General features: G+C 33.9%; 1 protein-coding gene across 2 annotated transcripts in view; it reads right to left on the bottom strand.

Moving 5' to 3' along the window:
• Positions 1-574: 574 nt before the first annotated feature.
• Positions 575-21,977, bottom strand: part of LOC136033151 (AKT-interacting protein-like) — a 32,318-nt gene continuing 10,915 nt past the window's right edge. For both annotated transcript variants that reach the window (XM_065713802.1, XM_065713803.1), the window contains exons 3-7: positions 21,800-21,864; positions 15,494-15,591; positions 12,032-12,210; positions 7,006-7,180; positions 575-774 (exon numbers count right to left, since the gene is read on the bottom strand). In XM_065713802.1, coding sequence (XP_065569874.1) covers positions 703-774; positions 7,006-7,180; positions 12,032-12,210; positions 15,494-15,591; positions 21,800-21,864 — 589 coding nt within the window. In that variant the 3' untranslated portion in view covers positions 575-702. The remainder of the gene's footprint in view (positions 775-7,005; positions 7,181-12,031; positions 12,211-15,493; positions 15,592-21,799; positions 21,865-21,977) is intronic.

Raw genomic sequence — 21,977 nt, forward strand, 5'->3', positions numbered from 1 at the left:
AGATTTCTGTACCATGGTGTCGACCTTTGAAGAGTCTGCAGTATTTCTCAGGAAGGCCGAACACGGTCTATGATGTCATTGAAGAGCTATGGAGCTACCGTATATCCTTGATGTACTCCTGTCGTATTCGGAAGAATGGGCTGCGGCGACTGTTGACTTGAACACAGCTTTCTGTACCATGGTGTTGACCTTTGAAGAGTCTGCAGTATTTTTCAGGGAGGCCGATCGATTCTAGAATAGAGGCCTCAACGTTGACAAATTATCCATTTATTTATGCGGTACCATAACTGCAACTCAAACAACCACAGTAGCTCCATTTATGCTATTAAACATCCTAGGCAAGAAGGAGCCAGCTTCTTCTCCTTAGTAGCAAAGCTTTTTTAACCTCATGTAGAAATAATTTGTTAAACTAAGAAACTAATGAAGTTACCAACGGCATTACACAAAAGTGAAGGGTTTCAACACCATAACAAAGCTCCACAGACCCAGATAAGCGAGACAGATAGTCGAAGCAAAGCCGAATGCCGAATTAGAGATGAACTAAATCGCTTGATATCCGAGTTAGATAAGCTGATATTTTTCATACTTAAAGTTTATTCTTTCAAAGGTTTTAATTAAAAACATAATTTATTAACAAGATTGATTTAATATTAAGTAGTCAAAGGAGTACATACACAAACGATAAGCTCTATAACAGAACTGTCAGATACTTGTAAATGGCCTAAGAGATCCTGTCTTTACCCAAGTTAGACACTGATTGGAGCCGTCTTTATCCTGAAATGAAGAAAAACTTATATATGCTGGATAAATTAATCCTAAAAGAAAATAATATTGAGAGCTTAGTTTGAGAACAGTCTTTGTTTCAGAATAATATTGGAAATTCACGGAACGGAGTAAAGAGTGACACCTTAAACAGATTGGGACAGAGGAGAGTTTACGCAGCTGTGTTGGGCTCAGGCGGCTTGTTTACTGAAATGACTTTACAAAGAACTGGAAAGAGCTTCGATTAGCATTGCAACCTAAAAGAGGAAAACACTGTGATACTATTAGAATATGGAAAATCAGATTTTTGTTGGGCTTTTTTTTTGGAATCCAATGCTACCATTCTTTTTGGTTTTACATTCGCTCTGTGATTTTGAATCCGCTAGTGATTTTGCAAGACTTTATTAGAATTTTCGAATCCAGGTTCATTTACTTGAAAATGACATCATTGATTGAACTATATTTGCATAAAAGATGTAAAGTCTTTGGAACCCTGAAGTTTTCCGAACAAAATTTCTATACAGTCACAATTTCAACACGGTATAACACGCTTACATTTCTAATGTGATTAAGTGGTAAATATATTCTTTTCAAATGAGTAACTGCATAAGCTGTGGTGGGTTGCCTAAAAATTGTTTTGACAAGCCTAAAATAATCTTGATCAGAATAGCCTTTCTGATTTAAACAGATACCTTGAAATTTCGTCACGGTGTTATTTTTGGCCACGCTAGGCCCCATGGACAAAGCCCTCTATCGTTTTCAGCTCTTAAAAAGAACAAAAGAAATAACTATTTCAAAAAAGAACATTCTCCAAAATTATACATCAAACTAGTTCCAACAATATCACCCTTAGTGGAACAAAAATACATAAAAATAAACAGACTCCTATTACCCTAAGTATGAAATTTCACTTACGCATCTAGGGAATTACAAGGATATATTTGTTCCTTATTGAAGGGATTAGTGGGGTAACTTCATAATCTTAACTTTAAATAAGAAATAGGGAGGGGGCTCATAAAGCAAAAATCTAGCTGTAAGATGGTATACACATTTGTTTATATATGGTCTAAATAATATGCAATTATAGAAGAATGCCAAATAAAAGTTTGGTTAAAAATGAACATCAGCTCCTTTTGACTAGAATCGTGTTGTATTTTAAAAACGTTTTGTGATTGGTCATATCCAACGAATGTCATCCAATAAATTTTCAAAAATTATGATTGAAGGACGGGTACATGGCAGACGACCTCGTGGCCGATCCCTATGATAACTTCAATGGCCAGAACCTCCCCCAACTCCTGCGTATAGCACCAGATAGAACTGAATATTGTCGACATATTTAACGACTAGTGAGAAGTGAAGAAGCCCCAATACAGCCACATAGGCCGGATGGGATATAAGTCAAGTTGTAACTGCTATAAAATTAGGATTTATGTACTTGTAGCCCCTTAGCCAAAATCATTCTTCTGGTTATATCAATGTTGACAAACTTGATTTGCTTTCGGATTTATCATAGTCTTCTCCAAAGAGAAAGGGAAACTGATTAAATAGGAAAGTCGATTTAAATTAAACAAAATTTTATTTTAATTAATTTAATTTATAGGAAACTAAACAGGAAACTAAAATAGGAAAATAGAAGTTTCGAATTTTGTAGAAAACTAAACTCATAAAATAGAAAATATAGAAAATTTTTCCTATTTCCTCCGGTTTCCACCCTATTTTCATTCTCTATTTCCAACTATGAAACATAGGAAATTTTTCCTATTTCCTATATAGGAAATTTCCAAAAATAGGAAACTACAAAAAGAAATTGATAAAATAGGAAACTGATAAAATAGGTAATCAAAAAGAATTAAAAAGAACATACAACAGCCGGTAAATTTTTTTAAAATATATACTAAAAAATACCAAAATGATTCAGCTTTACGTACGCAAGTCTTTATCAACAAAAAAAGCAAAAGTTACCAAACACCAGTTCGATTGAATTTAGTTAGTGTTGTGTCACCGTATTGGAGATTTTTTAGAGCTTTTATAAAATAATTTTTTAGAGAAAATAGCGACGAAGACCACACTGCCTTTCCATAACAAACAAATACAAAGTAGAAACAATAGGGAAAATCTTTTCAAGACAGTGGAAATCAGATTTCCACTGTCTTGAAAAGATTTTCCCTATTGTTTCTACTTTGTGTTTGTTTGTAATTTTTTAGAGATTTGAGAAAAAAGTTTAACATTTGGTTTAGCATTTTTGTTTGTTTTCTTCGTCGACAAAGGTTTCCAGGCGTGAAGCCAAAATATTCGAGCATCTGTCAAAATATATTTTCATTTAATTTTGTTTATAATCTAAGAAATTATTCATTGAACTCGGGGCAGTTTAAAAAAATAAAACAAAAAGTAACGATGCCATCCAACGTTACCCAGCTAAGTCACAAAATTAATCTTAAAAACCCCCAAAAATTTTAGGTGTATTTTTTTTTAAAGTATTTTTACATTTGCTTAACAACGGGCTGAGGATTAGACAGCCACTTATCCAAAGAAAGACACTATTGGTGAATTTGGTTTTCCCAGTAGTAAAATTTCTGGATACAACCTGACTATTTTATATTCAATAAGGATCTACGTAACAAATATACTGTAAATAAAAGAATTACATATTTTCAGATGATTCTTCTCTGGATCCAAATAAATTTTGACATGTAATTTTAAATAAATACTTTAATAAATTAGAATTATACTCTTTTAGAATTTTTCTATTTCTGCTAGGTAAAGCTGCACTTTAAATGGCTTAAAACTAGACATCCACTCATCCCCATAATACGCAATTGGCATATTTTTCCCCAACTAGCCTATATTCTGGATATAACCAAACAATTCCATATTCAATAAGGATCTACGTAACAAATATACTGTAAATAAAAGAATCTACATATTTCCAGACAATTCTTCTCTGAATCCAAATAAATTTTGACATGTAATTTTAAATAAATGCTTTAATAAATTAGAATTAAGCTCATTTTGAATTTTTCTATTTCTGCTAGGTAAAGCTGCACTTTAAATGACTTAAAATTTGACATCCACTCATCCCCAAAACAAAACAATTGGTGTATTTATCCCCCACTAGCCTAAATTCTGGATATAACCTAAAACTTTATATTCAACAGGAATCTACATAACAAATATACTATAAACCAGTAGTTCTCAAACAATTTTAGGTCATGCCCTGGCTAAGCATTAATATAATCCTGATGCCCCCTTTGTAATATTTAAATATTGTTATTCAAAAGTTTACTTGTATTTCCCTGAAGGAAGCTTAAAAGACAATTAACTTGGTATATTTTTTGGGGTCGTTCTCTAGGCATATTTTATACCAATGAAAAATATTGTGTAAATACACCACCTTTTATACAATGTACAACGTCATTGCAATACTATTTGGTCTATTTTTGCTCTTTAAATGCATTCAAATTTGACCTAATCCACATGAAAAAAAAATTTCAAAAATTAAGGCAATAAAGTATAGTCAGTCAAAGGGTTCACATCCAGCTCATGACCCACCAAAATAATGCCATACACCATCGTTGGGAATCGCGGCTATAAACAAAAGAATCTATATATTTTCAGGTAATTCTTCGCTGAGTTGAAATAAACTTTGACCTGTAATTTAAATAGAAGTCTAAATAAATCAGAACTAAGCTTAGAAGCTTGTTCCAATACAGACACATAGGCCGGATGGGATATAAGTCAAGTTGTAACTGCTATAAAATTAGGATTTATGTACTTGTAGCCCCTTAGCCAAAATCATTCTTCTGGTTATATCAATGTTGACAAACTTGATTTGCTTTCGGATTTATCATAGTCTTCTCCAAAGAGAAAGGGAAACTGATTAAATAGGAAAGTCGATTTAAATTAAACAAAATTTTATTTTAATTAATTTAATTTATAGGAAACTAAACAGGAAACTAAAATAGGAAAATAGAAGTTTCGAATTTTGTAGAAAACTAAACTCATAAAATAGAAAATATAGAAAATTTTTCCTATTTCCTCCGATTTCCACCCTATTTTCATTCTCTATTTCCAACTATGAAACATAGGAAATTTTTCCTATTTCCTATATAGGAAATTTCCAAAAATAGGAAACTACAAAAAGAAATTGATAAAATAGGAAACTGATAAAATAGGTAATCAAAAAGAATTAAAAAGAACATACAACAGCCGGTAAAATTTTTTAAAATATATACTAAAAAATACCAAAATGATTCAGCTTTACGTACGCAAGTCTTTATCAACAAAAAAAGCAAAAGTTACCAAACACCAGTTCGATTGAATTTAGTTAGTGTTGTGTCACCGTATTGGAGATTTTTTAGAGCTTTTATAAAATAATTTTTTAGAGAAAATAGCGACGAAGACCACACTGCCTTTCCATAACAAACAAATACAAAGTAGAAACAATAGGGAAAATCTTTTCAAGACAGTGGAAATCAGATTTCCACTGTCTTGAAAAGATTTTCCCTATTGTTTCTACTTTGTGTTTGTTTGTAATTTTTTAGAGATTTGAGAAAAAAGTTTAACATTTGGTTTAGCATTTTTGTTTGTTTTCTTCGTCGACAAAGGTTTCCAGGCGTGAAGCCAAAATATTCGAGCATCTGTCAAAATATATTTTCATTTAATTTTGTTTATAATCTAAGAAATTATTCATTGAACTCGGGGCAGTTTAAAAAAATAAAACAAAAAGTAACGATGCCATCCAACGTTACCCAGCTAAGTCACAAAATTAATATTAAAAACCCCCAAAAATTTTAGGTGTATTTTTTTTAAAAGTATTTTTACATTTGCTTAACAACGGGCTGAGGATTAGACAGCCACTTATCCAAAGAAAGACACTATTGGTGAATTTGGTTTTCCCAGTAGTCAAATTTCTGGATACAACCTGACTATTTTATATTCAATAAGGATCTACGTAACAAATATACTGTAAATAAAAGAATTACATATTTTCAGATGATTCTTCTCTGGATCCAAATAAATTTTGACATGTAATTTTAAATAAATACTTTAATAAATTAGAATTATACTCTTTTAGAATTTTTCTATTTCTGCTAGGTAAAGCTGCACTTTAAATGGCTTAAAATTAGACATCCACTCATCCCCAGAATACGCAATTGGCATATTTTTCCCCAACTAGCCTATATTCTGGATATAACCAAACAATTCCATATTCAATAAGGATCTACGTAACAAATATACTGTAAATAAAAGAATCTACATATTTCCAGACAATTCTTCTCTGAATCCAAATAAATTTTGACATGTAATTTTAAATAAATGCTTTAATAAATTAGAATTAAGCTCATTTAGAATTTTTCTATTTCTGCTAGGTAAAGCTGCACTTTAAATGGCTTAAAATTTGACATCCACTCATCCCCAAAACAAAACAATTGGTGTATTTATCCCCCACTAGCCTAAATTCTGGATATAACCTAAAACTTTATATTCAACAGGAATCTACATAACAAATATACTATAAACCAGTAGTTCTCAAACAATTTTAGGTCATGCCCTGGCTAAGCATTAATATAATCCTGATGCCCCCTTTGTAATATTTAAATATTGTTATTCAAAAGTTTACTTGTATTTCCCTGAAGGAAGCTTAAAAGACAATTAACTTGGTATATTTTTTGGGGTCGTTCTCTAGGCATATTTTATACCAATGAAAAATATTGTGTGAATACACCACCTTTTATACAATGTACAACGTCATTGCAATACTATTTGGTCTATTTTTTGCTCTTTAAATGCATTCAAATTTGACCTAATCCACATGAAAAAAAAATTTCAAAAATTAAGGCAATAAAGTATAGTCAGTCAAAGGGTGCACATCCAGCTCATGACCCACCAAAATAATGCCATACACCATCGTTGGGAATCGCGGCTACAAACAAAAGAATCTACATATTTTCAGGTAATTCTTCGCTGAGTTGAAATAAACTTTGACCTGTAATTTAAATAGAAGTCTAAATAAATCAGAACTAAGCTTAGAAGTTTGTTCCGCAGTGCATTGTTCTAGTTCCGCAAGTTAAAGCTGCACTTTCAATGGCACTCGTAGTTTTAACTGATTAGACCTAAGTTAAAGCACCAAATATTACTCTTGTATCAGCTTCACATACTCTTTGACCTGCATATACCTGCATACCTGCATATTCAATGTATAAGAGGATTAGGGGGAGAAAGAAGGAGAATGTACCACACCTTAGATTGTTGTCTTCTTTTCATTTGTTCCATAATTTGGCCGTGGATGCTCTTGTTAAATGGTGAGAATCTGGGGTAGTACGGATCTGCAACATCACAGTTGAAAAGCCGTGTCCGGCAATCGAAAATCGATTTGTCCACACGTTTCATAAATTCACTTTTGTCTTCTATATACCTAAAATTCACGTATAAAGTAAGTAGATAACAACAATAAAACAAGTTCACACGTAATAGAGTGCAAGCTAAATATCAGCTTCTTATCCCCCTTGACATTTATCTACGGGCTGATTCAAAATATGTGTATTGGTATATAACAAGGCCGTATCCAGGATTTTTATTTGGAGGGCGGGAGGCACAAAAAACTTTACAAAACACATAACAAATTCATCTATACATTTTTGTTAGTTTTTTACGGATCGGACAAAAAATTGCGGAGGGAGGAGGGGATTCAACCCCAGTAAACACCCACACCCCCACCCCTGGATATAGCCTTGGTAAATAACCTTCTCAAATACTGAACATATCATTTGTAAGTGTTATTACTCCCAGCAAATTACTAGCCTTATGCTTATCGTATGAATTTACAAGATAATATATATTCACCCTCCCCCCCCCAAAAAAAAAAAAATCATTAGACGGTCATTAGAACATTAAAATCGTTAAAAGCATTAATCAGAAAATCATCATTACAATATACCGATCCCCATAAAATCTCCACAACCTTTAAATGAGTACATGATGCCATAAAACGAGTACATGAACCCAAGCAAGTATCTCTCTTTAGATATGCGGTTAATGGAGCTAATTAAAACAGTGTCAAATTTTATACATATTTTTGGTAAGTCTACTTACAGCTGGGAGACCGAATTTAATCTTTGAGGTTCATTTTGAGTGGAGTGGGGTTAGAGATGAACAGACTTTGTGTAGGGAGAAGGAGAAAAATATCTTTCTTTGATCCTCACGAAGAGTGTACACCACGGTTATTTTATGTATGTCTTCCGACACGCTCTGCTGCTAGCATTAATGTATATGAGCATTTCTCAAATGAAGCCTAGGAATTTCGATAAAAGATATTGCATAGCAAATTAAAACCATTTGGCTTCTCTCGTTTTGTGCAGCAGATAGGGATGTTCAGTTTTGATAAAACTTATATCATCAAAAAGTGTAAACGGAGTAGTAGTATCAAAAAGTAGTAGTATTTTCTTCTTAAAGTTCAGGGAAGGGACATTTCTAAAAATGTTCAAGTATACCTACATGGAAAAGCCAAAAAAAAGCTCAGAAGACATGCCACTGGACAAGTTTAACTTGTCCCTGTGGTGTTCCCTTCTTTAATCGGAAACCACCTATTTTCAAAAAAAGAATTAAGCTATATACTATTTTATCTGAATTTTTATACTGCTTTAAGTTTTTTGAAAGTTTCAGAAATTTTGTCCAAAGTTCGACTAATGATAAAAATGCCGTCAGCATAAGTGACTAAGGAGATAATGAGACCAGAGAGAACGTTTGGTTTAACACCAAACGTTAAAGAGAGAACGGTTTGGGTTAATAAACATGAAGTAAATATTGCAGCATATAATAGACAATAACCAGAAGACAGAAAACCCTGTCAAGCTTACAATAAATAGCTTTTTTTAAATCCTAAAAAAAATCGTCAAACCAAGCTTTGCTGTTAAGCACACAAATTCAATTGATAGTTTATCAAATTAGATGCATTTTGGTCGTATTAACACAAAAGTATCCGGGTTTTTTCTTCGGGGAGGGTAGTAGTAGAACAAGTGGTAGAACTTTTTGTAGTAGAACAAGCCTTTTTTTACACAAAAAATGCATGAAAAATTGTTTATATACATTTTTGTTACGTTTTTACGAGTCGGACAGGTTTTTTTTTTAGAGGAGGGTTCAACTCTGGTAATCCCCATGATAAGGCCATTAAATATCAACAGATTTCGATGGACTTAAGATCTTTTCATACATAAAATACTTACACTTAGAAACTTTGAGGTACGTTAAGTTAGAAATTTTGCACATGAACGCTAGCCAAGGTGAGGCATTTAGGTCTTGGCAAAGATTTGTCTCAGCATACAATATTTTCAGTTTGATAGACCTATTTTTTTTATTTTAACCATCCATTCTTAGATAACCCCTTCTTTGTAAATCTGATGGTTTTCAAACCACCTGCATAAAATTTTAAGAAAGTTAAAAGACAAAAGTTTTTTTTTAGTCACAAGATATTTTACAAGTAGTGCCTCTGTTTCTCTGTAATTTGGTAAGCAGGTGTTAGCACGTTAAAAAATCTATTAGGCTCAAATTATGCTCGTCAACAAAGCACGATACGAAAATCTTTTTGTAGTGAGCTTTATTAGTTGTAATCTAGATGTATTTTTTTTTGTAGTAGAACAATTTTATCAGAAATAATCATTTCTTAATCAATAGCACAACATAAGAGAAGCTTGCGAGGCTGTGCTAAATTCAAGAAAAATAAAGAGAGAATATGGAGAATGACACCATATACCGAAATCAACAAAAAAACAAAAACAAAATATAAACAATACATTGCCTTGCGTGACCCCAAGACAACAAAAGTAACAAACAAAAAATACATAAATATTACAAATGAATAACTTATGGAAAATTTATTTTAGTTAATCTATTTCAAAAGCATAATAAGTCACATATGACATGTTTTTTAGCGAGCTCCTTGCCACTTTTCTTCTATACAACCAGCAATTTTTTCCGGTTTACAGTAGTTTAATAACATGTAACAATAAGTATAAACTTGAACAATAATTTTTATTTGATTCTTTTTTTGTTATTATTTTTTTTGTTTATTTCTTTAGTTGTTCCCCCTACACATAGAGGCTATAGAGCCCTTTGTGGGGCTTGATGTATGAATTGTATTTGCGTGTTTTTTTTTGTTTTTTTTTTTATATATAAATGTATGAAGATCACCTTCTTGAGTTGGCAATATTATGTAGAGAGAAAAGAGTTACGTATTGCTGTTTAATATTTTTTTCTAATTTATTTTTTTTTATAAACGAAGATTAATAGTAATAATGTGAACTGGTAATTTAGGGAATTGGTATAATGTGAACTGGTCTCTATAGTCAGTAATAATTACCAGATGCCTGGTGCTTATTTAACTGCTCACGTTTTGCAATGATTTTTCTATGTTAACTACATTTACTTATTTTCTATATTTCTACTTGTATAATTTTGTATATTTCCATTTTCTCTATTATCTGGAATCTATTCAGGCAATAAATCTATGTTTGTAATACTCTAAATCACAAATACGAATATATCAGTGCACGTGTACTTCAACCAATTTAACCCAATCCCCCTGCAAAACACCTGGGGTTGAGTTAAATGAGGGTCGGAATGCACGTAGGTTAAATTGTATGGGATTTTAGTTGAATGGAGATTGAGTTAAACAAGGGTAAATAAGATAGGCTCATTTGAACGAGTTTTCTGGGTTAAACAAGGGTTGAGCTACATGGGAACCAAATAAATTATGTTTTAATTTTAAATATTGTAAATAATCATTATTATAGAACCCGCTCATTTCTATCATTGAATGTATTTTGTTATCCTGAGTATTAAATGCACGGCCCTATATTTTTTGCAATGTCAGTTACAAGTCTCGACGCTTATGCAGGACCGTAGAACCGGAGTCAGTCTTCATTTACTGTAAATGCACCCACAGAAACATTTCCACTGGGAGAGGGAGGGGCGAGCAATCAAAAAAATCTCCCAGAGATCTAAATTAGGAAAATAAACCTTTTCTTTTTTCAGTTTCCAAATATTACACTATCCTGTAAACGTTTAAATATTAAAAAAACAAATAAAATATTACAATTATGACAGCAATGACAACTTAAAATTGAAAGGTCCTATAGTCCTACAGATACCAGAATCTTTTTTAATAAAAATAGCTAATTTTTAAAAAGCTTAATTAATAAAAAAGCTTTTTTAATAAAAATAGTAAAAATATGGCATAAGACAGCGACGATAAATGCATTACATAGCACAAATTCCGAGTTGTTGGATTATACTGTGAACCAAAGCCTGAAATCAATTTCAGAGAAGTCTGAATTTTTGTATAAAAATAGAACTACTCGGATTTCTCTAAAAGTCGTTAGATATTAAGGCTACAGTCATAGACGGTAAAAAGGACCCAACCCCAAATCTCAACTAGTATATGTCGTGTTCTTCAGGTTGACAAGTCCCCTCACCATTTGCCCTCACCCCGTTTCGAAGAAGAAAAAGAATTTTAGAACGAGCTAAAGTCATATTTTCAGTAGCTAATTAAGTTGCTGTCACACATTCAAAAGTTAAAGAACCCCGAAATGGAGTAAAAATACCAATGTACTCCGAGTCGGCACTTCGAATTTACTGACTCCAAGGCCTTGGTTTAAATTTTTTTTTTGTATAAGAAATATAATGCAGTCAAAAACTATTTTTATTTAAGGCAAAAGAAATTAGCAATCTGGCCATCCAAAATCAAACGGCATTTTCAGGAAGAAAAAAAAGGTACACGGTTGTAGCCTGTGTGTTTATTAAATTATCATAAGTTAAATTTTCCTAGAAGGAAAGGGACCAAAATTGGAAACAGCAAATTTTAAGGCCATTTTCTTAATTTGCTTCGGTAATTTACTCACCCTGACCCCCCCCCCCCCACAAATATATATATATATATATATATATATATATATATATATATATATATATATATATATATATATATATATATATATATATATATATATATATAGTAACTGTATAATAAAGCATATACTCTAAACGAGGGGCACAAGTAGGGGGATTGTTTTCAAGGCCTGGGCCCCAACCCTGAAATCCTAAATTTTCATGAATTTCGGAGCACTTCTTATCAAAAATATCATATTTTCTTTTATCTACTCCCCCTCAGAGTATTTTTGTTATTCACTCCCCTCCCGTCAAAAAAATATTCAGGTGTATGCGTCTGGTGAGGGCAGAAAGAATTCATACTAGACACAAGTAGCATACTTACAGAGTGGTTGCCTCTTGGCAAATAGGGTTATTGAAATCAGGTCGCTGCATCAATTTGCATGTCTGAATTAAAGCGTGATAAATTGAGTGTGACTTGGGATTCCACTTATTTCCAATGTTCACTTCTCCAGTTTGGCTATTTACATTTGGATGAAACACTGGAATTTCAAAATAAATCCTCTGAAAGAAAAGGAACTAATTAATAGCGCTGTGAAGCTGTGACTACAATACAAAAAATGTTCGAACAGAAATTTTTGTTCGGAGGGAGGGGGTGTTACTTGTTTTCGGGATGGGAGTGGTTTACAAAAAAAAACTTACAAAACGAGTCAAAAATTTGTCTATATCCATTCTTGTTGCTCGAAATTATAAATAGTTGATTTTCTTTCTTTTTGTTTACTATTTTACAGCACATGTTTTCAAGTGAAGAATATTATTTTATACCAAAAATTATTGTCCTTAACGAAAAAGAAAGAAAAAAGGAAAATAAGGACAATTATCATGTTTTTCCATATGAAAGGTATAATCCATAGTAATTATAAACTTATTCAGTCAAATTACTATAAGATATGAAAAAATAAGGTTCTTGAATCGCTCAATAGACCGAACAGCTTAATATTTTGCTAAAAAGCGCAAGTGAGAACTGACACGACACAAAACTTTAAAGTGGAAGTTGAAATTACAGAACTCAAAAGTCAGAGTCCTCCTCTTCGGAGTACTGTGTGACACCAACAAACGGAAAAAAAAATCACACAAGAAATAGACAAGCGGAAGTAACTGACATCATTTGACTTTGTTTTATTGTCTACAATACTACCTTAATATGCATATCTATTTTTTGATAGGTCTGAAAAGAGTCCCCAGAGCATCCAAACTTGACTTTATATACTCAAAATTGAAAGAATTGCATTTTTTGAAGCTTCAAGTTTAAATATGACGCTATTTACGCCATTCATATTTATTTGACTGATGTCATGGTCTATGCATGGTATGGTCATATGGTATGATGTCATGGTCTATGCAGCTGTTCAGAAACATGATGAGCCTGTAAAAGCTTGTCTATTCGTACCGTTGATCTCCTAGAAAAAGAAAATTCATCCATTTCTTAGATTTTCAACTTAAATGCATCTAAGACTAATGAGTAACTGATCACTCAACCGAATGGCTCGTAGCGCCATCCCATCTTTATCTTCAAAGATGGGGCTATAGAGTTAAAAACTTAGTCTGTCGGAAATTTATTTTTCCTCGGACCTCTCTTGGTGCGTACCACTCGATTGGGTTTGATCCTCCTAACCAGAAAACCGTTTGTGATTCTCCCCTCTAAGAACCTGCTACCATTCAGCTAAATTATTTATTTGTAAAAGCCATATATTAAGCCTATTCCCAAATGTAGATGCTCACTTTTTGCAGGTTTCCTAAAACCTGACAGGTACCACTTCAGAAGATCTAAAATAAGACCTCAGCAGTTCAAGTTGCAGATAACTCCATTCAGACAACTTTACAACCTCTAATTTTAAAAAATTGCTATGACATCGATGGATGTTTTCAGGAAAATTGCTACGGCATCGATGGCTGTTCCTAGAAATTCATCCATCACCTTTCCTCTGATGGGCCATCTCTACATGAATGGCTGTTTACTAAACCAATACGCCAAACACTTAGGGACACGGTACAGTTAGATTACCTACGAAAGGTGATACCACATACTGAGCACTTGAAGAATAGCTTTGAAAGACGCTGCAACTCCATTTCAGAGTTGGTCCATTGCAACTCCAATGTTGTTATCCATGAAAACCCCTCCGTTGATCCCTTTCAAAAGAAGTTCAAGAGACACAAATCTAGGGAGAAAACACAGATAAGAGGTTGAATAGTGGCACATGAGGCCCCAAATTTATAGCAGCCTGGTACCATGAATTTGGTCAGAAAAGAAAAATGTTGATCAACTCAACTCTTCAAAGGTTCATTCACATATCACAGAAAAAAAAACAAGTGGAAATCTGTCCGTATCTTTTCGAACGATGGCCTACAAAACACTACGTTTTAAGGTAAAGTTTTCAAATAAATGCATCAGCGTGACCTAAGTTTTAACGATGAGGACAAGTTCTAAAAGAAGGATAAAGAATAAAAGAAGAATATTGGCTAATTTGACTTTCGTTTCAGTCCTCATACTGCGAAGGAGGCGCAGAAGGCAAAAAGAGAAAGAACTGCAATTTCTGAAAGCTGTTGAGCAATAGAGGGTCCAATGACATCATTTTTCTTGGTTTTCTTATAGCCTAAGTGAGCAGTATCATACAAGCTGAGGTAGCCTTGAATCAATGTTATAAAATCATGAAGTTTTTGATGATCTATAGTCATGGTTTTATTCATCTAAAAACCTAGCTAAGAATTCGTCCTGATTTTTTCAAATCGTTGCAGAAAGCTAAAGAGTTTTTCAAGCGCGAAAACGGATGAAATCTCCGCACGGATTGCTAAATCCGGACGGATTTCCACAAGGTGTAAATGCATTATAAATTGTTGAGAAATTAGCGTTAAAAATATTTAGAACGAGGTGGATTCCAAAACCAAAGATTAAGGAGGAGGTAAAATTCAATGTTTTGAGGCCAAACTCTAAAATTGGTGATGAAAGAAGGCTGCAACCTTACATTAGTACAGTCGGGCCCGACGACAAAATACTACCGTAATGAGAAGACAAGAAAAAGCCCGAAAAGAAAAAAAAACTAGGATATTTACAGCCAAGAAAAATGAAAATATAATGCGAATATTTCGGCCGAGACCTCCACTTGACCGTCCTCAGTGAAAAATAGGAATTTTTGACCGAGACCTCCGCAATAGAAAATAATTCACCTCAATAAGGCTCTTTGCATAAACGAGGTCCCAGTAATGCAAATGCATTTAGGCATACAATCCTAGACCAATGGACGAGGGGTGAAGATTACTACTACTACTACTAACGAGTAGCCACAACACGAAGCCGCCTGAGGCTTGACAGCTCCGTATGCTCCTCTATCCCGATCTATTCAAAGCCTTCCTCTTTACACACTTCAAAGAAGCTCCCATTTCCCTCAAATATTTCTTTATGACATCCTCCCACCCCAACTGCAGACGATCTGCTTTCCGTTTAGCCCTAAACGGTTGGCCGAAAAGGACATACTAAAAACGATGAATTAACAAATGGCATTCGGATAGTTAATCAGCCAAACGTTTCTAAAAGCGAATTTGACTGAAGTCTCAAGTTCCCAAGGCAAGTTTACAAGCTGCAAGCAGGCTTTTTCATAAGCAGCTGGTAAACTAGTGCAGTATACTCGATGCGATCGCTCCATTAGTTGGCGAATTTGTACACCGTTCACCGGCTTTTGAGTGAGCTAGCTTGTAAACTAGCCACGCGTGCTCACATTAGCTTGTACACAAGTTACTAGTAGCATTTTATTTTGTAGAAAATATAAAATATTACATTTAAAAAACTTACAGGCATTCCTTCTGGAAAATTGGCAGGAATAGTTAAAGTGAAACGGAAGACTCCTCCTTGATAAAGATTACTATGAACAAATAAAACGCCATACCACTCTGAAAAAAAGACAGTGTTCAGATTTGAAGATACAAAAAAAGCAACAGCAAAGCAGTAACATTTGGAGGATCCATAATTGAAACGGGTTAACAAAAAAAGGATAAGATACTTCTGAGCCATGGCTGGCGCATAGGGAGTCCGTTTCAATTGCTGGATCTTTATTTTTTACAGGGACAAGTAGCAAGCTTGCCGCCCAGCCTTGCTGCGGCGGGGATCAAATCCCGGGCCTTGTGCTGCCAAGCAGAGCAACAATCCACTGAGATTCAACAAGGTTAAAACAGGTTCATTACAACTTTTATTTTTTCAAAGTACCGATACACAACACAGCTAAAACAAGCAGGTACGTAGGAAAGTGAGGGGGGCTTTGACATTCCACCCCATCTTGTAGTCTTGAGATGGTTATGGTGTTTCTATAATTGCTAGTATATCTATAAAACTTGCCTATTTTTGGCGGTTTAACTTTTGCCCCCCTCCCCCTCACAACAAAAATTCAGATCCACCAGAAATATCGCTCCATAAAAAAAGCTCTAGCTTAATATTTGTCAATGTAAACATAAAAAAATTTAAGTTCTATACTGGCTGATCTACTGGAGCACTTCCTGAAGGATTATCGAAATCTTTTTTTTTTCGGGCAAACATAAATGACACACATCTTGCTTCTCTTTGGTGCATTGCTCAAGGCCGTTGTCACTAAGTAAAGATTGCCAATCAGTCTAACAGTTCTATACTTATTTAACATAATTATAACTGAAAACCAAGGTGGTACTTTTATTTAATTCCTTTCTGGAGCAGATGTATCATAGTAACTTTTATGGTCTTAACAAACTTTAACACTCAGGGGAGATAATAAAAAATTGTGAGCGTAATGCAAACGACTCAAGCCTCCTCGGTCCAAAATTATTCCGGCCATTTTTGACCAGAGCTGTATTTTTTATAGGATCGAAAAGCAAATTGTTTATTTTTATTAGCAGATGCTGATAATAAATTGTTTCTTTTAAATATACCGAAAACTGAATTAAAATCGCATACACATACCATAACTGAAAACGGGAAAGTTTATTTGTAGCTAGTTCCCTTCAGTGGCACACACCTGAAAAGTTACCTGTATGTCCGTAATCCACTTGAATATCACATGCTTATCTCACTACACTGAATATTACACGCACGTAATCACATGCGTTTTTAAATCGGTACAAGTTTAAGAAGCTGTTAACTCACCGACTCCAATAATAAAAAACAAATAAATAAAAATACAGAGACGAAAAGTGACAAAAAAAATTATTTATGGTTTTGACCATATTTCACTAATTCTAGCTTTTAGATTAGTCTTAGCATTTAATAACCATATTTTAATAAGAATAGCAAAATTTTGGCAACTGAACATTGAAAGTGCCTTTGAGCAGCATTCACGTGCAGGAGGAGCAACATTTTCACGTCTAAACATGCATGCCTGACCATTCACTTTCTTAGGCATAGATGTTCAGCCAGAGCTATATGTCAACGCTAGTCTTATGCAAAGATGAAAAATACAGCAACTAAATTAGCCTCCTGATTGGTAGAATTCGAAATCATAGACAGATGTCTATACATGTAAGTCTAAGTAGATACGCATATGAACGCGCCTATAGTTGTGGTGCGAGAGCAACACTTTGGTTTTGTAGTGTTTTTTTTCCTAGCACCCCGATTTCAGCTTATTCCTAGAAAGTGGTAAGGGTCTAACCTCTGCGGTTTTTACAGAAAGTGTGGACCTTAGGCTAGATTGATGAATATGACTTTGCATTTTAGAAAGCTTCGTGTCCGATTTTGTTTTAGGAAGAAAAGGATGGCGGAGCAACCATTAAGCTATCTTATTGCTAACATTGATAATGGATTGAACGATGATATGAAGTAGATGCATTTTTTTTTAGATTTTATGAATACTTTTGACGCAGTTAGCCATAATCTTTTTCCATCTAAACTTCCCATGTATAGAATCCCTTAAAAAAAATTTCCAGTTTGAAGACTTTTCGACCTGATGGAAGCCAGCATGCAATTTTGCATGGTTATATATCAAATACCGGTGATACATTTTTTGGGAGTTCCACACGGATTGGCTCTTGATCCTTCACTTTTGTTCTTCTTTGTATATGACCTGCATCGATCAATTAGGGTAACATTTTTCCATGTTGTTGATGAAAGTCTCATCAATATATCTAACCCTATATTTACCTATGATACCAATTTTGGTTATAGAAAAGACAGCAATTTATTTTAAAAAGCTTTGGTTAATTCACTTAAAATTTATAAGTATAATTTAAAATTTCTTGTTTAAGAGCTAATAACATAAATTCAAATATTAGTCAATCTAAACCTATAGCTTTAACCGAAAACATGAGTTATTGTTTTTGGAATACAGGACCTCAATGGAAAATGGTGAGGCTTCGGTAGAAAAATACATTTGACATTTGTGTGTTACGGTAAACGACAGTATGTCTTTTAAAGAACGCGACGTAAAAGTTAGGGCAAATCATTTAATAATATTCTAAATGTTATAAAATATTTTTTATATTATTAAAGATTATAGTATATTTGGCACGAATATACCAGTGGAGTTAAGTATGACTTCTCAGTAAGAAAACACCTTTTGGCAGAATAAACCCTTGTAATTATTGTTTTTAGCTTGTATTTAATCGGACTATAGGGAAAACTTGACTTTGAAAACAGATAAAAGAAAAGCAACAGTTTTTTTTTCATCTGAAAGTAAGGAGCAACATCAAAACTTAAAAAGAACAGAAATTATTCTATATACGAGGGGGGCTGCCTCCTCCTCAATCCTTTGTTCGTTACGCTACAGTTTTTAGTGCTTTAAAAAAGATTTTCAGCAGTCATTCTTAAAGAATTGAAACAAAAAGTCAAACTTTAGCATAAGAACAGAAGAATTGAGGAGGGGACAAGCCCCCCCCCCCTACATACGGCATAAATTCTTTCTGTTTTAAGTTTTTAAGTCGCTCCTTACTTTCAGTTGAAAAAAATTGGTTTCTTGATTTAATTTCTGATTATTTTTAGAATCATTCACAGGCCTAACCAAGATATGATGTTGGGTACCATCTCCGTAAACCTCCGATTTCTTGCTGTTAAATTATATAATTGTACTGTTAAGTGTTAGTACCATCAACTGTTAAGTACCATTCCGTTTTCCCAGTTTTTCTGCTCAAGAATTAAAATGTTGGGTTGTAATTAAAATTTTGGGCTAATATTTGGTCAAGTTTTTGGTTTAGTCAAATTTAGTAAAAAAAATTTCCTGGTGAGGCTCATGATGCCCCACCTTGCCTTTTCTAATATTTTACACTATATAGAAAAAGATTGTCGCAATGGGGTGGGTCACTTTTATCCACCCCTAGCACCAATAATAAAGGCAAAGGCCAAAAATATTCCTGACACTAAAGAGGGATTAATATCCATTTCTACCCACTCCCTCTCCTCAAAATGCATTCTATATCGAACCAGAAAGTTCAATGAAACTAAGGATATTACGGCATTAAAATGCACTCTTTCAGGCATCAGCCCCCCCCCCTGCTTACAATATGACCCGCCACTCTTACTTCATAATAGCTGATGCGGACATACACATTACTCTGTATAATTTTATGGAATATGAAGCAAATCAGTTTAGTTCAATGGAAGTTCAAAATAAATGTCAGAAACATTTTGTTTTGTTGCCATCCCTGCAGTACCCTTAATCAGGCTAAATCTAAATGAAGGGAAATGAGAGAGTAATTCTTGTCCAACAAATCCCTTTCTGTGTTTATCTGAATCCTCATGGAGAGTTAAAAAACTTGGGCATCAAAATGCACTCATTTAGGGATTTGCCCCCCCCCCTCCAGCCCACATAATGACCCACAACCCATAGCTGATGCGCCATTATTATTCACAAAAAGATAATTTCATGACAAATCAAGTGAATCAATTTAATAAAATCAAGCAGTAGGATAAATGTCCAGTTTAAACAAGTATTTTGCATGGAGTAGATAACTGTTTCCGTAATTGTGTCGCGCCACCGCGCGGCATTACTCTCTCTACAACTGGGATGCTCAATATATAGTTTGAATACTTTTAGATCGATTGACTTTCATAATTTTCAATCGACAGCAACTTGGTCCTCTTTGGGGCAGTTTTTTTGTCACACAATGACAGAAAAATGACAGAAAATGACATTGTCACACAATGTCATTGTGTGACAATGTCACACAATGACAGAAAACGCCACTTTTCTATGGCATAATCTTTTGGTGAATTAAAAAGCACAATAGAACTTTTAATTTCCGTTCGAATGAGTCATCTTTCGATTTCCTACGACAACTGTTTTGATACAACCACCCTTGAGAAAAACAAATAAATATACCACATCCGTGATCTTTCTTCTGAAAAAAAAAACAACGACAACAACAACAAAACAAAGCGAAATTCCACTTTTTGTGATAAGAGCTCGAAGCCGCTACAGGAGAGTTCTCTGATATGCTTTATCTAACCGTGAGATTTTCAAGAAGATCGCTTGACTTTCTGGAAGTGTTTTTCTAGATTCTGATGGGTCCTGCCAACATGGTAGTTGCCACAGTCTCATGGAATTTGATAAACCCCTATTTGGCGAGTAATTGGGGTTGTATCTTTACCCCCGCAGTTTGAGAAATTTGTGATTTTAGAATTGTTAGTGAAAACTACATACAGATTATTTTTTTTTTTGTGCAAACATTTTTTGATTTTGTTGTGATTTTTGGAATGTACAGAAGATAGATAATATTCGAGGGCTTATCAGAGCCTCACATTGTGATATATCTTCGATTTTATGGGAATGTCTTTTTAGTACACGGTTAAATATATTATTGACAAAAGGAATGGGGTAACCATTACCAAAAAGAATACCCCTGGTAAAATTGATTTCTACATTTATATACGGATCGGAGCAAATGTTCAGGGAACGATCAATGAGAAAAGTTACAACTGCTCTTTTAACTTGTGGGAGGTGATTTGAAGTAAAATGAAGATATCTACTGTTTTGCGTTGGTTTTCCATAGATAGTCAAATCCACTCTATCAGTATTAAGAATAATTAACACATCTGAAAACGGTAATTTACTTTCAATTTCTAGGGCATACTGCAAATTTCTATCATAAGTATTATAGGAATTTGGGGAATACAATAAAGGTTTGAAAGCTGTGCAAAGCCATTTTCCAATATTGTAAGCGGGGGCTTTAGTACATGCTACAATAGGTCTTAAGGATATGGTAAAAACCAGAATTTCTAATTCTGGTTTTTACAAAAATTCGGTTGGTTTTAAACCTGTCATCAATCGTTTGCTTTGAAAGGGGATCGGAAATGGCAAGACTTTGAAAACAAGCAAACAATCCGGAAGATTTATGGAAAACGTAAAAGCCTCAACATTTGGGGGAGGAAATGTCCGAAGCCCCCCAAAAAGTACCCAAACGCAGCCTTTTATGCTAAACTAAAAATGTAAGTAGTTTTATTCTACAGCTCAGTCTTTCGTAGTAAGTTGTTTTGTACTTTCTTAGCTGCAATTTCTATTTTTCAGACAAAAAATTGGAAAAGATTCAAAATCAACTTTAAAATTTTAATTTAAACAGCCCATTCATTGGAGTATAAACAGAAAATAAAGCCAAATCGTGTTCTTTAGTATAAAATGCTTGATAATTCCATGAACTTGATTTTCCCTTCATGTTTTCAATCTTCTTTCATGTCAACCCCTAATCTCCAAGGCTTAAGCCTTCATTAAGTTATTGAAGTTAAAAGGAAACAAAGCTAAATTTTGTTGTCCAGCATAATAGGCTTGATAGTCCCCTGAATTTGATTTTCCTTTCAGGGCTCCATGTTCTTTGGTATCACGCCTTTCAGCTATAGATCATCGTTAGCACACGAATCTTCATTAGATTTAAACATAAAACAAAGCGAAAGTCCGGTCGCCAGTATAAAAGACATGATAACCCACTAAATTTCACTCTCCCCGCTAGTTTTCTAAGTTTTATGGTGTCTTATGGTTTACGGTGTCAACCTCTTAAGCCTTCGATCTTCATTAACCTAGAGAATTTGGGGACTTACAAAATGTGAAGCGTGAATACTTAGCCACCTGGTTTAAGTAGGTTTACTCTAGAAATCGCACAACAGTTGCAGAGTTGGTTTTAAGACATTGATTTACCAAAACAACAGGCGACTTACCATACAGGCTTCTTGAAGACGGAATTACATACAAGCCCGGAATTTTCTGGTCGATCAAGCGCTTGCTGGAAGAGGAAAGGGAATAAATAGACTTATTATAAGTATAGATATGCTGGAAGATGGGTATGTCAGTCTGCAGATGATGTTTTATTGAACCAACACAACACACATCATAAGA

This window comes from Artemia franciscana, chromosome 11 (genome assembly GCF_032884065.1).
Source record: "Artemia franciscana chromosome 11, ASM3288406v1, whole genome shotgun sequence".
Classification (NCBI taxonomy): Eukaryota; Metazoa; Arthropoda; class Branchiopoda; order Anostraca; family Artemiidae; genus Artemia; species Artemia franciscana.